The 13,745-nt window shown below is 47.1% G+C and overlaps 1 protein-coding gene across 5 annotated transcripts in view; it reads left to right on the top strand.

Annotated features, from left to right (window-relative positions):
- The window catches only part of KCNQ5 (potassium voltage-gated channel subfamily Q member 5), a 583,808-nt gene that overhangs the window by 555,448 nt on the left and 14,615 nt on the right, over positions 1-13,745 (top strand). For all 5 annotated transcript variants that reach the window (XM_060168259.1, XM_060168258.1, XM_060168257.1 and 2 more), the window contains one exon: positions 3,085-3,193. In XM_060168259.1, coding sequence (XP_060024242.1) covers positions 3,085-3,193 — 109 coding nt within the window. The remainder of the gene's footprint in view (positions 1-3,084; positions 3,194-13,745) is intronic.

Below are 13,745 nucleotides of genomic sequence, written 5' to 3'. Positions count from 1 at the left end.
AAACTGTGCAAAATACACTGGTGATGTGAGGGGAAACATGGGGATGAGCCCAAGTCCGATGGCAGACTGGTCACACACACACACGCCTCGGCTCCAATGGGGGAAACCAGGGGCACTGTTTTCGACTTCCAGTCAGTGGTCCTTCTTGGCTGCACATGGACACCTCTGGGGAGCTTTTGTAAACACTCTGAGGCCTGGGTTCCAGCCCATCCTGAGTACTGAGGTGTGATTCTAACATGCAGCCAAGGTTGAAAACCATTGTAATCATTTCGTCAAGAAATCTAATCTGTAAGAGCAGGTGACAAAGAGAAAGAACCAGAAACTACCTGTCATTTTTCTCGAAAACACCTGCATCTTGATGGCAAAATTTATAGTGGGAACAGGAAGACGGTCTTTGGACATAGCAGAAGTTTCCAGAATCTTCTCTTTACCTCCTCTCTATCGTGTAAGGTCCAGGTGGTTCTTTGCAAAAACCATGGAATACAGTTTCCAAAACCGGGGGAACAAAGTATTTGAAAGCAAATCTTGAACACAGCTAATTACTAGGAGACAGAGAGGCTTGGGGGAGACAGAGGGCTGTATTTTCAGCTTCCTTTCTTCCCAGCACAGACGGGGCACGCACAGGGCAAGCCTACCAGACACAGAGGCTCGCCCACACGGAGCACGGCTTGGGGAGCACTGCACGCCACTGGCGCGCAGCCCTTCAGGACTGGGTTTTTGCAGATTGGTGCTCACGTGAGCTCCTGTTCCCATGACCCACATTCTCCAAATGCCAGGGCAGAGGGCCAGCAGTGTGATCAGAGAGCGGAGAGCACAGAGCCAGCCTTGGCTGGAAGCTCAGCCCCGCCCAGGTGCCTCAGAGGTCATGCGGGTTTTAAGCCTCTAGGAATCATGAGAAGAACAGTTCATTGTCATTAACCTCACTGGAAAGAATATGGACATCTCAAGATACTTACAAAACACAAAGATGGCATTTACCCCATTTTTGTGGCTTTGGAATAAGGGGGAAAATTCTCTAACTCAGCCCTTGCTTCAACACATGGCAGCAAAGATGTATTTCCTATTAGTTTGCCCTGACCAAACTTACAAAAAGAAAAAACTTTTTTTAAAGACTGAGAGCTTGATTTATGCCTTGAATAATCAAGTTATAAGTGGTATAATGAAAGTCCCTAATAAAATGGCTTTGGATACAATGTCTCCCATCCTCTGCCCAGCCTAATGCTAACCGCGACAGAGAGACAGGTCTTACTGGGGAGCAGGACGGGGGCAGGGAGAAAACTGTCTTGTCGCCGTTTGGGACGTTCCCCGCTCCACTTGCGAACATTATAGTTTCACTATCTTTACTTTTGTGCTTATCGTGACAGCACCTACCTGTGGAAAAAGTTTTCCACTAACCTCACAACAATAAAAGGACCCTGACTTTTATGCTGTTTAATTATTACGCTTACCTTCTCGGAGCCTCGATATCAGCGTCTAAAAACCAGGCATAGCATCACCAACCTGTACAGTTGCTGTAAATAAGAAAATTAGTACGTGCAGAAGCTTTGTCTAAGCGCCTGGCACACATGTCAGCGAGTGGTTGCTGTTATGATTGTTATTGTGAGTTGGTGGTTCTCGAGAACCCACTTAGGAGGCTTGGGGTCAGAAGGCCAGAAAGACCATGACAGAGAGCTGTGAAGACCCATCTGTATCTCTTCCCCACACCACCCCTGTTCCCAGCACACCATAAACCGAGTAAACACACAGTGAATCGTTGAACTGAGCGATGCCCCCCAACTGCATCCCGGATGTGAGCCCTGCTCCCGTGCACGGGCCTCCTACAGCGTTTCAGGACCTGTAACCCAACCAGGACAGCCCATGGCAAAGTCTCCTTCGTTTATGACGTAGTAGATGATCACTAATCAGGGCAGGAGACAGGAAGTAGTTTTAGTCCCTTCGTTACGTCAACATTTAAAGAGGCTCAAATAGGGGAGTTCCCAGGTGGCCTACTGGTTAGGATTCCGGCAGGGAACTGAGATCCCGCAAGCTGTGCGGCCAAAATAAAAAATAAAAATAATAAATAAAGAGGTTCCAGTAGTATTGGGAGGCTACATAACTCTTTTCTCCTGAGTACACTTTTGTTACTTTATTACCAGGATCATACATGTTCATTGCAGAGATTTTAGAAAATATAGCCAAGCAGAAAAAAATAAAATCATTCTTAATCCCAGATATAGATTGTTTCTTTAATAATATATTGTGACAGGTTTCCAGTCATTAGTCATCATTTTTAACAGATTCTCAATATTCCATTAAATAAACCTACCAGTACTTATTTAACCTTTTCCTCGTTACAGGAATTTTAACCTGCTTTCAATATTCTGTTACTGAAAACCAAGTTGCAATGATATGCTTATTCCTTATTAATTTTATAAATTCTTAGTAATTTGGTGTTTATTGTAACCCTGCCTTTTTGTCAAACTTTGCAGTGAAGCCGAAAGTTATTTTGCTCGGTTTACGGGAAACTGATTTTCTTATCCAGTCTGAGAATCTGCCCTCGGCCTTGGCAGTGCTGTCATCAGCAAGCTCTGTCCTGGGCTGCCCATGTCCAGTAACCGACAGGGAGTCCGTGTGCTTGGATCCGAATGCTTAGCACACTCGTTCAGGGTGTTGGACGACTGGGGTCAGTGCCATGGGCTCCAAGCTCTCTATATACAGGCCAGTTCATTAAATGTCCAAAAACTGCTTTCCTAACTCCAAACAGCTGTTATTTAAACCCTCGCTGTCAGTTTCAAAAGAACTGGGCAAAAGAGCATGAGTGAATGGACACAAATCCATCACCTCTACCGGGAAGAAAGTGTGTCAGCAGCCCCATGTCCCCATGGAAAACAGCTCAGAAAGGCAGTCATGTCAAACCACGTGAAATCGGTTAGGTTGTAGGAAAAGGAGAAAGAATAATACTGGGAAAAACAATTGGCCGACCTTATACGTGTTGATTTCTAAGCCGAGTCTGTGAATTCCCCGCCATCCCTACGTAAGACCAATTCGGTAACAAGTTTTAAATTGCCGCCATGCTGCTACCTAACTGGCCCTTTTTTCTTGCAGCTGACACGGCGCTTGGCACCGACGACGTGTATGATGACAAAGGATGCCAGTGTGACGTGTCCGTGGAGGACCTCACCCCACCACTGAAAACTGTCATTCGGGCGATCAGGTTGGTGAAAACCTCTCCCTGATAATCTGAATCACAATGTTGCTAAATTCTCTTTCCTGCAGGCAAATCTCCCGCAATAATTCCTTTCTCTTTTCCTATTCATCCACACGCCTATTAAATTTTGAAGTATTTTTTTTAATACAAAACTTGACTGTGTTCAACACGAGATGGGTTATAAAAGGTGGGTGGGATTTGAAAAGCCAGGCCATACCGGACAGATTACATGAGAATTGGCTTGTTGTGTGAATCTGTTGCTTTAAGGACCTCTGCGTATAGACACAACTGTATTTTCTAAATTATTTGTACATCTTGGTGCTTCAATCCATGTTCTGTATTTCGTGTCGAAGAAGAGTCTGTCTTTGCTATTTCAAAGCAGGTTGACTTCTGACCATGGGAAACCTGTGTGTTCTGCAGGGGGTTGCTGAAATATAATTGTAAAGTCTGACTGTAATACACTTCCTCTGCTGATGGCAGAAAACTGAGAGGGTCCCAAGCAACTTGTATTTCCAGGATCCACTCCCCCAAACAATCCAGAATCCGGACTAAATGAACTGCTGCTGTTCAGCCTGCCCTGTGTCATCCCTTTGGGAGAACGTGTATCTGTCAGGGAATGCAGAGTGACTGCAAAGAAATGCCTCTGCTCTTTTTGGCTTTTCCTGCCTCTTACCAGAAAGCCTGAGGAAAGCTGAAAATATCCGACCCAGTTTAGCTACCCAGATACTCAGTCTAAGCTCAGACATCAGTATAATGGATTATGTACTTCTGGTCTGAGCATCCTGTTAGACATTGCTGTACTCTGTGGTTGGGGGTCACTGGGAGAGTAGAGGTGCGTTATAAAGACTTTGGTAAATGTTTACGGGGGCAAAGAAAATCATGATATGATGAAAATGTGTGCCCAGAAGGTACTTAAACATTATCTGTAGCAGCCACCTAAACAGAAGTGAAGCCAAGCCTAGTTACTTCCCTCTAGAACCTGCGAGCAACAACCCTGTGGATGGGGGAGCGTCCTGTCCCGTCCTGTGTGTCCTGGGCCTCTCGTCTCATCATGACTGTTACTGACACTCCATGTCCTTCTCAAAGTCTCCCAGTTTGGACAATGATATGATCGCCCTGCCCCGGGGGATCCCAGAAGCCTTGGGTAATATTTAATCCCAGAAAACCCAAGGATACGTAGTAAAATGAGGTCTACAGCCTTCAGTTAAAGGGATGGAAAGGATCTGTCCTGCGCCGTCCAACACTGTAGCCACTGGTCACACCAGGCGATTCAAATTTGAATTAATTAAAATGGAATAAAATGTAAAGTTCAGTTCATCAGTGGCACGGCCACATTTAAAGTGCTCGGTGGTCACGCATAGCCAGTGACTTCTGTGTTGGGCAGAGAAGACATCGTACATTTCCATCAGGGCAGGAAGCTCTATGGGGCATTGCTGGCCCCGAAGTGACCTCAACATTCTTTCCATCCGTTCCTTACAGCCAGCAGAGACCCCTGGTCTAATTTGCAGCAAGTACAGTAAAATCTTATCTAAGGGACCAGATTAAGTTTCCTAAAAGTCATACTTAACCCAATTTGTGTCCTTTCCCGAGACCTTCTGAAGCTTTCTGCTTTTGCCTCACAACCTGCACAAAGAATCCTGAGCTGCAAAAAGGAAAATGAAATAGGTTTATTCTGCCAGCTCAGCGCTCGAGCAGCAGCTTGCGCTTTACTTTGCTATTATCCCTTCCTCTGGAAACTTGACTGGTTTTTGTAAAGTCCCTTGCAGAATTCCCTTGCTCTTCAGAATTCTTTCTTGCTTCTTATTTTTAACAGGAACTTTATTATTTACACGTCTCTCCTTTTTGTGGATTTTGGAAGCTTTCTGCTTGCTACTTCATAACTCTTGATGGGGTGCTTTTCTTCCCTGTATCCTGATTCTGCTTGGTGCGGTTTTTTTTTTTTAATCACTTCTAAGCTTCATTTAAAATTGTTGGATTCTGTAAAAACATAATAGCTACACTCAGTAGTTAATAACTTAATTGGAAATCTTTGACTCATGATAGAACTTAATGTCTAAACATTAAAGGACCAACCACCTCAGTTAGCACTTCTGAAAAGGATTTGCAGGTATAAGTTCCTAAGTCATATGCAAAAGTGTCCTTTTCATGAGTTTAATTACATAACAAACTGAACATCAATTGACTAGAGTGCTTTTGCCAGAACGTGCCCACCACCCACAGCGCACCTTAAACAGGATTTTCTGTGCATGTCACTGATGGCAAGTGTGAACCATCTATGACTCAACTCTAAAATGGCGACTTTGTTTTTGGCATTTTCCTTGTTCTCTTTTGGTTGTTTGATGATTTAATATGACTACCTGAACATGTCTTTTGTCTTCCAGTAGCGCTGACAATAATAATAGTTTTTTCCTAAGAGGCAAATTAAAATTAAAATGTGTAACAGAAAATATGTATGAGATGACAGCATGGAAAATAATATGATTACATTCACAAGAGCAAAGTAGGAATTCTTATTTTCAGTTATTAATATTTATTCAGCATCTGACATTTTCTAGTTATTTTTGAGAATAAATATTCTCGGGCAATAAGATGATTAAGGTCATTCTCTGAATTCATCTGGATTCTATTACCCAAATTCACCGAGACTTGTTTTTTTAATGAATGACATCACTTTTTATAGTAGTGAACAACAGCTATTCTTAGATATTTCCAAACTATGCCTTAAAAGACAGAAGAAGACTTAGTTTTGTATAGTTCCTCCAGGATTACCACAGATTTTTTTCAAAATATTATTTAATTGGAGTGTGTGAAGTTGTTGAAAATGTGTTTTCAAACTCATCTCTGGGGGTGAAAATTGAACTTATTTTTAACAAGAGTTCTATCTATCTTGTTAATGATTTAATTCAAACAATGTTAAATTTCTTTTCATCCACTCATACAAATTAATTTCTAAATAGAAAGATGAAATTAGCAGGGAAGTAAACAGTTTGACAAGCAAACTGATAAACTCTTGATCATTCTACACACCCAACTCCAACTATACAGTTGACCCTTGACCAATGCAGGAGTTAGGGGCCCCGACCCTCCATGCAGTAGAAAATCTGCATGTAACTTATGACTTCCCCCAAACGTAACTACCAATAGCCTACTGTTGACCAGAGGCTTCCCGATAACATAAACAGTCAATTAACACATATTTTGTATGTTATATGTAGTATATACTGTATTCTTACCAAAAATTAAGCTAGAGAAAAGAAAATGTTATTAAGAAAATCACAAGGAAGAGGAAATACATTTACAGTATTGTACTGTGTTTATTGATACAGAAGTATGCTTACAAGATGAATCATCTATCAGTACCTACATCAAAATTGTCTTATACGATACAAAACACTATAGATGTTATATGTGTTCCTAACACTAGACATCAAAAACGAAAAGATAACATGAAAAAGAAGTACATATTTATTTACAGGTATAACGATTCATGCACTGATAATGAAGAAGCAGCAGTATGATTGCTTCATGGTAGCTTAGCTTGTACACTAATGAATGAATTGTTATTAAAAATTTTACTGCACACAGTCTCACAGTTACATCCATAATACAGTATTGAAACAGTGTTAGATTTTTTTTAAAAACACTTCCCTGTGATGATAGGCTGATATGCAGTTTCTCCCATTATGAGAGAGAGAGAGGCATGCTGTACGGTAATGAAATTCTTTGAAAGTAAAGTCATAAAACAGTAAGAAAACTAACACATTATTAATTTTATATTAAATATCACTCATGCTTAGGTGAAGATCAACTAGTATCTACATGTTTTATGTATGACACACCTAACTTTTTCTTAATTTTTTCAGCATCTCTAGCTACACAGTTCGTTTGTCTTTTCAAATTGTCACAGATCTCCAACAAATTTTCCAATATATTTATTGAAAAAAATGCACATATAAACGGACTCAAGCAGTTGAAACCCGTGTTGTTCCAGGGTCCCCTGTATTATGGTGAATTCACTTGCTCGGGCTGCCATAACAAAATACCACCAACTGGTTTAACCTTAACCACCAAAGGTTTATTTTCTCACAGTTCTGGAAGCTCAAAGTCAAAGATCAAGGTGTTCACAGGGCTGGTTCCTTCTGAGGCCTCTCTCCTCGGCCTGCAGACAGCCACCTTCTCACTGTGTGCTCACGTGGTCCTTCCTCTGTATGTGTCTATGTCCAAATTTCCCTTCTTATAAAGACAGCAGTCAGAGTGGGTTAGGGTCTGTGCCAACATCTCACATTAACTTATTCTCCTCTTTGAAGGCCCCATCTCCAAAGCCAGTAACGTTCTGAGGTCCTGGGGCTTCAACATATGAATTGGGGGGGGACACAATTCAGCCCATAACACATGGCAAGACACCAATTTTTCTATCACTGTTCGAAAAATATTTTCCCAGGCACAATATCAAAATTTTCAGATTAAAACTAAGCCCATCAGCTAGATAATCCTTCGCAGTATCAGACATCCGGGAATATCTGAAGAGGCTGACTGGCTTGCCTTTCAGGCTTGCACTTGGCACTGTGGAACACTACGTAAGTGTGAGTCCTGGGCAAATTTTCACGCAAAAATTAAGACATGCTCATGTATTTGAAATAATAAATTTTAAAGGTCATAGTCAATACAACTCTAGGTTTATAAAAGGGTCTTGGAATAATCATTTTTTTAAATACAAAAGAGATGTTTGTATTTGTTTTCCCACCGCAGGACAAGGGCTGGGTAAGCTCTCAGCTGTGCACAGCAGGACAGCACACGAGGGCTGTGTACAGGCCTGGGCGGCTGGGGAAACAGCTTGGTCTGTGGAAACCTTGTGGGCGAAGCTTGCCTGCTTCTCACCAGTATTTTTTCATAAAATCGCTACATCTAGGGTCAGGGCCGCTCCTAACGAGATCCTCAGCAACAGTGGCTCTCCTTAACGTAACTGTGTTTTCTGTCAGTTGGCAAGAAATGAATCAGAATACAGTGCAACCTGTTCTCCTTGTGAGGAGAACCGAAACCAGGCGGTGGAGATTACTCAGTATGTGGAGGAGAGCTAGCCCAGAAGCTGTGGGGTGTATCCTCTTCCTTACATCTCCTGGTAGCCCTGCGCTATAATCTCCGCATTTCCTTGCTGCGTCTCCCTGGACGCGACCTCTTATCCCCCGGGGCAGACCCAGCCTTCCAGGGAATCAGATGAATAAATGAGGTCTGGGGTGAAAACTCAGAGAATCTTACTTTCTAATGTTCATTTTTTTTTTTATTGAAGTATAGTTGATTTACAATGTTGTGTTAATTTCTGTTTTACAGCACAGTGACTCAGTTATACACATATATATATTCTTTTCCATTGTGGTTTATCACAGGATACTGAATATAGTTCCCTCTGACTCAGTTATACACATATATATATTCTTTTTCATATTCTTTTCCACTGTGGTTTATCACAGGATACTGAATATTGTTCCCTGTGCTCTACAGTAGGACCTGTTGTTTATCCATTCTATAGGTAACAGTTTGCACCTGCTAACCCCAGACTCCCAATCCTTCCTTGAAGCTGCAGCCTGACTTGACAAGGCCTCACTGGCTAATTTTTCCTGCCCCCCTGCCCCCCAGGGCTGCTAAGGAAGGTGGTCCAAGAAACCCAACGTGCCGCTGTGCGACCTGGGGCAACTCACATCGCCTCTCTGTGGCGTTTCCTCATCGTGAGGTGGGGACGGGGATGGTGCTGACCTTTGCTGCGGTGAGGATTTCACGGGTTACGGGTTACCGTGTGCAGAGCGCCGAGTGCGGGGCAGCATGGGAACCCAGAGCTCTGGGCCCCCTCCTGCCCATCCTCCGCTCAGGCCAGACCCCTCCTCTCTGAGCTCACCCTGCCGTCGCGGCCCACGTGAAAGGAGCGCTCCTTTTTCGCACCTGGGGGCGCCTGCCTGCCTGCACCCACCCCCTCCCCCAGGAAGTGCCCGCTGTCTCCCCTTGAAGTTTCCTCCTCACCAGGCCCTGCGCTGAGCACTCGCCCAGAGCACCGCCGCCATTAGGGGCTGGAAGGGCAGTTTCTTCACCCAGCACGAGGCAGTGTCCCCATAGCCCCTGTAGGTGACTCGCTGCCGCGCAGGGCCGTCCCACGAAGTCCAGTGGGCCTGAGAGGTGGGCGTGACTCTCCTCTGCCGCCCCCATCCACACAGGCCTCAGGACGCCCTTTAAAGACCCTCCCAGGGGGTCGGATCCTGCGCTGAAACAAGATGTATCACTTCTCCCGTTCGCTGGGCACAGAGGCAAACAGTAAGGAGGAGGGGGCCCCTGCTTGGAGCCGGGAGGGGCCGTCATGGGGGCCCCGCGTGCGTGTCTAGGCAGCTGCAGTGACCTAGAGCCAGCGGGCGGGGACGGGACGGGAGAGGAGAGGCCAGGCCGAGGGCAGCCGGCGCCGGGCCGGAAAGCTGGAGGGCGCACGTGCGGAAGTCACTCCTCCAGGCTGGCGCTGCGCTCCCGCACTCAGGACAGTGACTCTGACTGCAGAGCAGGAGCGGGCTGGGAAGAGGGGACACTCGTTGTCACAAGCCCTGGATCTGCGGGGGCCGGGGCCACGCAGTCACGGTGAAGGGAAGCAGGGATGACGCCAGGGTTTGGACTTCAATGGTTGGAAAGCATGGAGCGGAGGAATTGAGGGTGAGACAGGCGCCTGGGCGCTGGGGCAACGGGACGGGTAGGAACGGCGCACTGTTGTGCCATTGGAGGGACCGCCCAGCAGGCAGGTGGAGCCCTGGATCTGAAGGCCAGGAGAGACGCCTGGAACCAGGACAGCCTTGGTGGTCGTCAGCACAGACGTGGATGGTTTCCAGAAGCGTCCCCTGGAGAGCGTGGAGGCAAGAGAGACGGTGGTCCTCACAGAATCTCCGGCTCAGGAACCGTGAGGAGCTGCGGAAGAGAGAAGGCGCTGATCCAGAGGGACCCGGGGCAGCCAGACAGAAGGAACCAGGAGACGGAGCGGAGGACGAGCCGGGGCAGCGTTGGAAGCGGAAGGCGGGTCCACCGTATGAAAGGCTGCTGGAGGTCAAGAAGAGAAAGGGGACCTACTCCTTTCCAGGAGGTCCCTGGGAAGCAGCACCAAGGAAGTCACCGGGAGCTTTGGAGAAAAACTCAGTAGAGGCAAAAGAGGTTGAAGCCAGGGGGCTTCCCTGGTGGCGCAGTGGTTGAGAGTCCGCTTGCCAATGCAGGGGACACAGGTTCGAGCCCTGGTCTGGGAGGATCCCACATGCCGCGGAGCAACTGGGCCCGTGAGCCATGGCCGCTGAGCCTGCGCGTCCGGAGCCTGTGCTCTGCAACAAGAGAGGCCACAGCAGTGAGAGGCCCGCGCACCGCGATGAAGAGTGGCCCCCGCTCGCCGCAACTAGAGAAAGCCCTCGCACAGAAACGAAGACCCAACACAGCCAAACATAAATAAATAAATTTAAAAAAAAAAAAGGTTGAAGCCAGATTGTAAAGCCATTTTTTCAAATTACCTATGAGAATCTTTCACGCTAATAGGAACATAGGTGAGGCGTCAAGAATTTCTTTGTAACTAGCAAAGACTCAACATGGGCTCTTCTGAAATCGCTCGGGTCTGATCAGCCAAGCGAAGAGCCACCGATGACTCGTCAGCTTCTGAGGGTGTGCAAAGCGGGCCTTGCTGTCACCCGGCGCGAGTGCTGAGGTTTTCGGGTTTTCTCACCTGTGCTGCACCTACTCCAGGAGGCGTGCACGTTCTCCTCTAGAATGTACTTTCAGCTCTGCATCCTTCTTAAACCTCACTTCAGGCAAGAATACCCCGCAAATAGAGAAGAAGAGGCACATGTTTGCCACTGTGGGTTTTTGTTAAATCCGCAAGCTGTTTAATCATCACCAGTCCCTAACTTTGCTGATGGCGTCTCTGCTGTTTTAGCAGAGATGGTGAGTTTGCAAGTCGCTATGAAGTCATTCTGGACAGCCAAGTCTGTGACACGTGACAGTAGAGGACGCTGCTGGGGAATATTTTATGGATCATTTATGAGATTTTTTTAATCAGCTAATATACTCCCTGGAATATTCTTTTTATATATATAAATTTAGTTAGTTTTGGCTGCATCGGGTCTTCATTGCTGCGCGCGGGCTTTCTCTAGTTGCGGCAAGCGGGGGCTACTCTTGGTTGCGGTGCGCAGGCTTCTCGTTGTGGAGCACGGGCTCTAGGCACGCGGGCTCAGTAGTTGTGACACGTGGGTTCAGTAGTTGTGGCTCCCAGGCTTAGTTGTTCTTCAGCACGTAGGATCTTCCAAGACCAGGGATCGAACCCGTGTCTGCTGCATTGGCAGGCGGATTCCCAACCACTGCGCCACCAGGGAAGCCCTGGAATATTCTTTTTGTTTGTTTCTGTTTTGAAGATAATTGCTTGTGACCGCGTTTTGCCCTGAGGCTGCATTAAACCAGTGTGTTCACCGAAAACGCACTTACTTTGCAGCATCTAATTTTTAACCTTTTATTTTGCTATAATTTAAACTGAATCTCCTATTCATTGCTGAGACAAAAACTATTCAGGAGCAATCAGCATGTGTGGGCACTTTGTGTATTTGTTTCACACTTTAAAATCTACACAGGATTTTAGACTCCTAGGAAATTAAAATGCCCAAATGTAGTTACCGTATTCGTGCTCACAAAAATCCTAGGAAGGCAAGTTACCCATTTGTAGACTTGCTTGTATCCAGAAGTTCTTACTTGCATTTTACTACTCTTATCTCTTTAAAAGAAGACCAAACAGAATGAACAGAAGAACTTACTAAATCCTGAATCTAAAACACTATTAAGCATTAGAAGAAAAACCCTACTCCCAGTGATGGGAACAATATGACCAGAGAACTTTCCCGACCCCTAAGTCAGCCGAGGGAGGTATCTGCCTGCCCCTTTAGTGAGGACACCTGGTAGATTGTAGACAGTGGGGCTAATTTACGTCTCTATCAAGAGCTGAAAGCAAGCAAATGAGACTGGCCAGCGCATCCGGGTAGCCCTGGGGTGCCTTAGTCGCTGGCTAGTAGCCCAGTCTGAGATGACAGGATGGTAAAGGAGTCTCGGTATGCGATTCTATAACTAGTTTCGAAGAGTCTCAAAGTCTAGATACCGTATACACAAATGCAGACCTGTATTACTGGGTCATGATTATGTATTAACAGGAAAATAACATTAATGAATCCCGCAACTAGTGATCCGCACGCCTTGGGTGGTGACCCACGTTATCAAGTTCTGAGCCTGGTTGGCTGCCGAATCTGCCCCGTGATCAGCAGCGCCCCTTGACTGGACTCTAAAAGGCTCGAGAGGGCTGCCTCGGGAGAGGGTCAGCGACCAGAGGCCCTGGGTCACTTGCAGGACGAGCCCCAGGCCCCTCCTCTTCAGGCGGACAGATGCTGTATCTCTCCTGGGGAGTCAGAATCAGGGGATTGAATTTGCTGAACAGCGAAAGAGGTGGGTATGGAACGCTCCTCAGTAGAGGTGACGGACACGACGCAGCGACATGAAGTGGGGCGCATCCACACCAAAAACACGAGGTCTGGGACATCAGGCGGCCATTTCTGAGCCCTGAGGAATTTGGTCATCTCTCCCAAGATGGGGGTGCATGCGGGAGAAGTCTGGGGTACACACTCCTCTCCTGCTTGTCTGCCTGCCCTCCTGACCGATCCCCGGCCTCCAGCACCGAGCCTGGCACGTCGTAGGCGCTCAGTGAATGTGTGATGAGTGACTGATTCGGTCCCTCTTTCCAGCATCACGCAGGGAAGCAACCACCCTGAGCTTGTCCAGGGCCCCAGGCTGTGGGCACATGGGCTCTCGAGTCCTGTTAGAGCTCCTGGCGAGGGGACTGTTCCTCCCACCAGGACGCCGCAGAGGGACGGACGGCTGCCACGTGGTCCCTGGAGGCTTCTTCAGCTCCTTCCCAGCACAGCCAGGGCCCACACACACACCGTGGTAGGAGGAGCTCGATGACTATTTATTGAAAGAATGAATGGACCCGTCACCCGGCACTTGCTTCCCCGTCCAAGGCAGTCCTTGAGAAGCTAATGGGACTTGTTAGCTGGCTCTCACGTGGAACTTCGGGTCTTACTCCGGAAGCGGGGGCAGAAAGCACTGGGCTGTGTGTGACTGGGGGTCTGACACCCAGGCACACGGACGCGCTGCCTCGTGGGCACGATTTGTGTGACTCGGAAGATGACACGGACCCGCCGTCACTCTTTCGTGTGGAGGCCATCCTAACCCAGCCCAGTCCCACCCCAGTCCCACCACCTGTCAGTCGTTCTCAGCCTGGGCTGCAGGTTCCAATCACCCGAGGAGGTTTATAAAGCCTCTGGATCAATTAAATGACGTTTCTGGAGGCGGGACCCAGGCATCAGCGTGTTTTAGGCTCCCTGGCTGATGGCAAGGGGCAGCGGGGGCTTGGGGACTCTGCTGCCTTTACGTAAAGCCCATCAAGCTGCCTCCCTGGTCCAGTCGGCTGAGCCCTCCGCCCGCACGAGGTCTGGCTGTCGGCCGCCTGTCCATCTGTCTG

Source organism: Lagenorhynchus albirostris, chromosome 12 (assembly GCF_949774975.1).
Source record: "Lagenorhynchus albirostris chromosome 12, mLagAlb1.1, whole genome shotgun sequence".
NCBI lineage: Eukaryota > Metazoa > Chordata > Mammalia > Artiodactyla > Delphinidae > Lagenorhynchus > Lagenorhynchus albirostris.
This window is presented reverse-complemented; position numbering and strand designations above follow the sequence as displayed.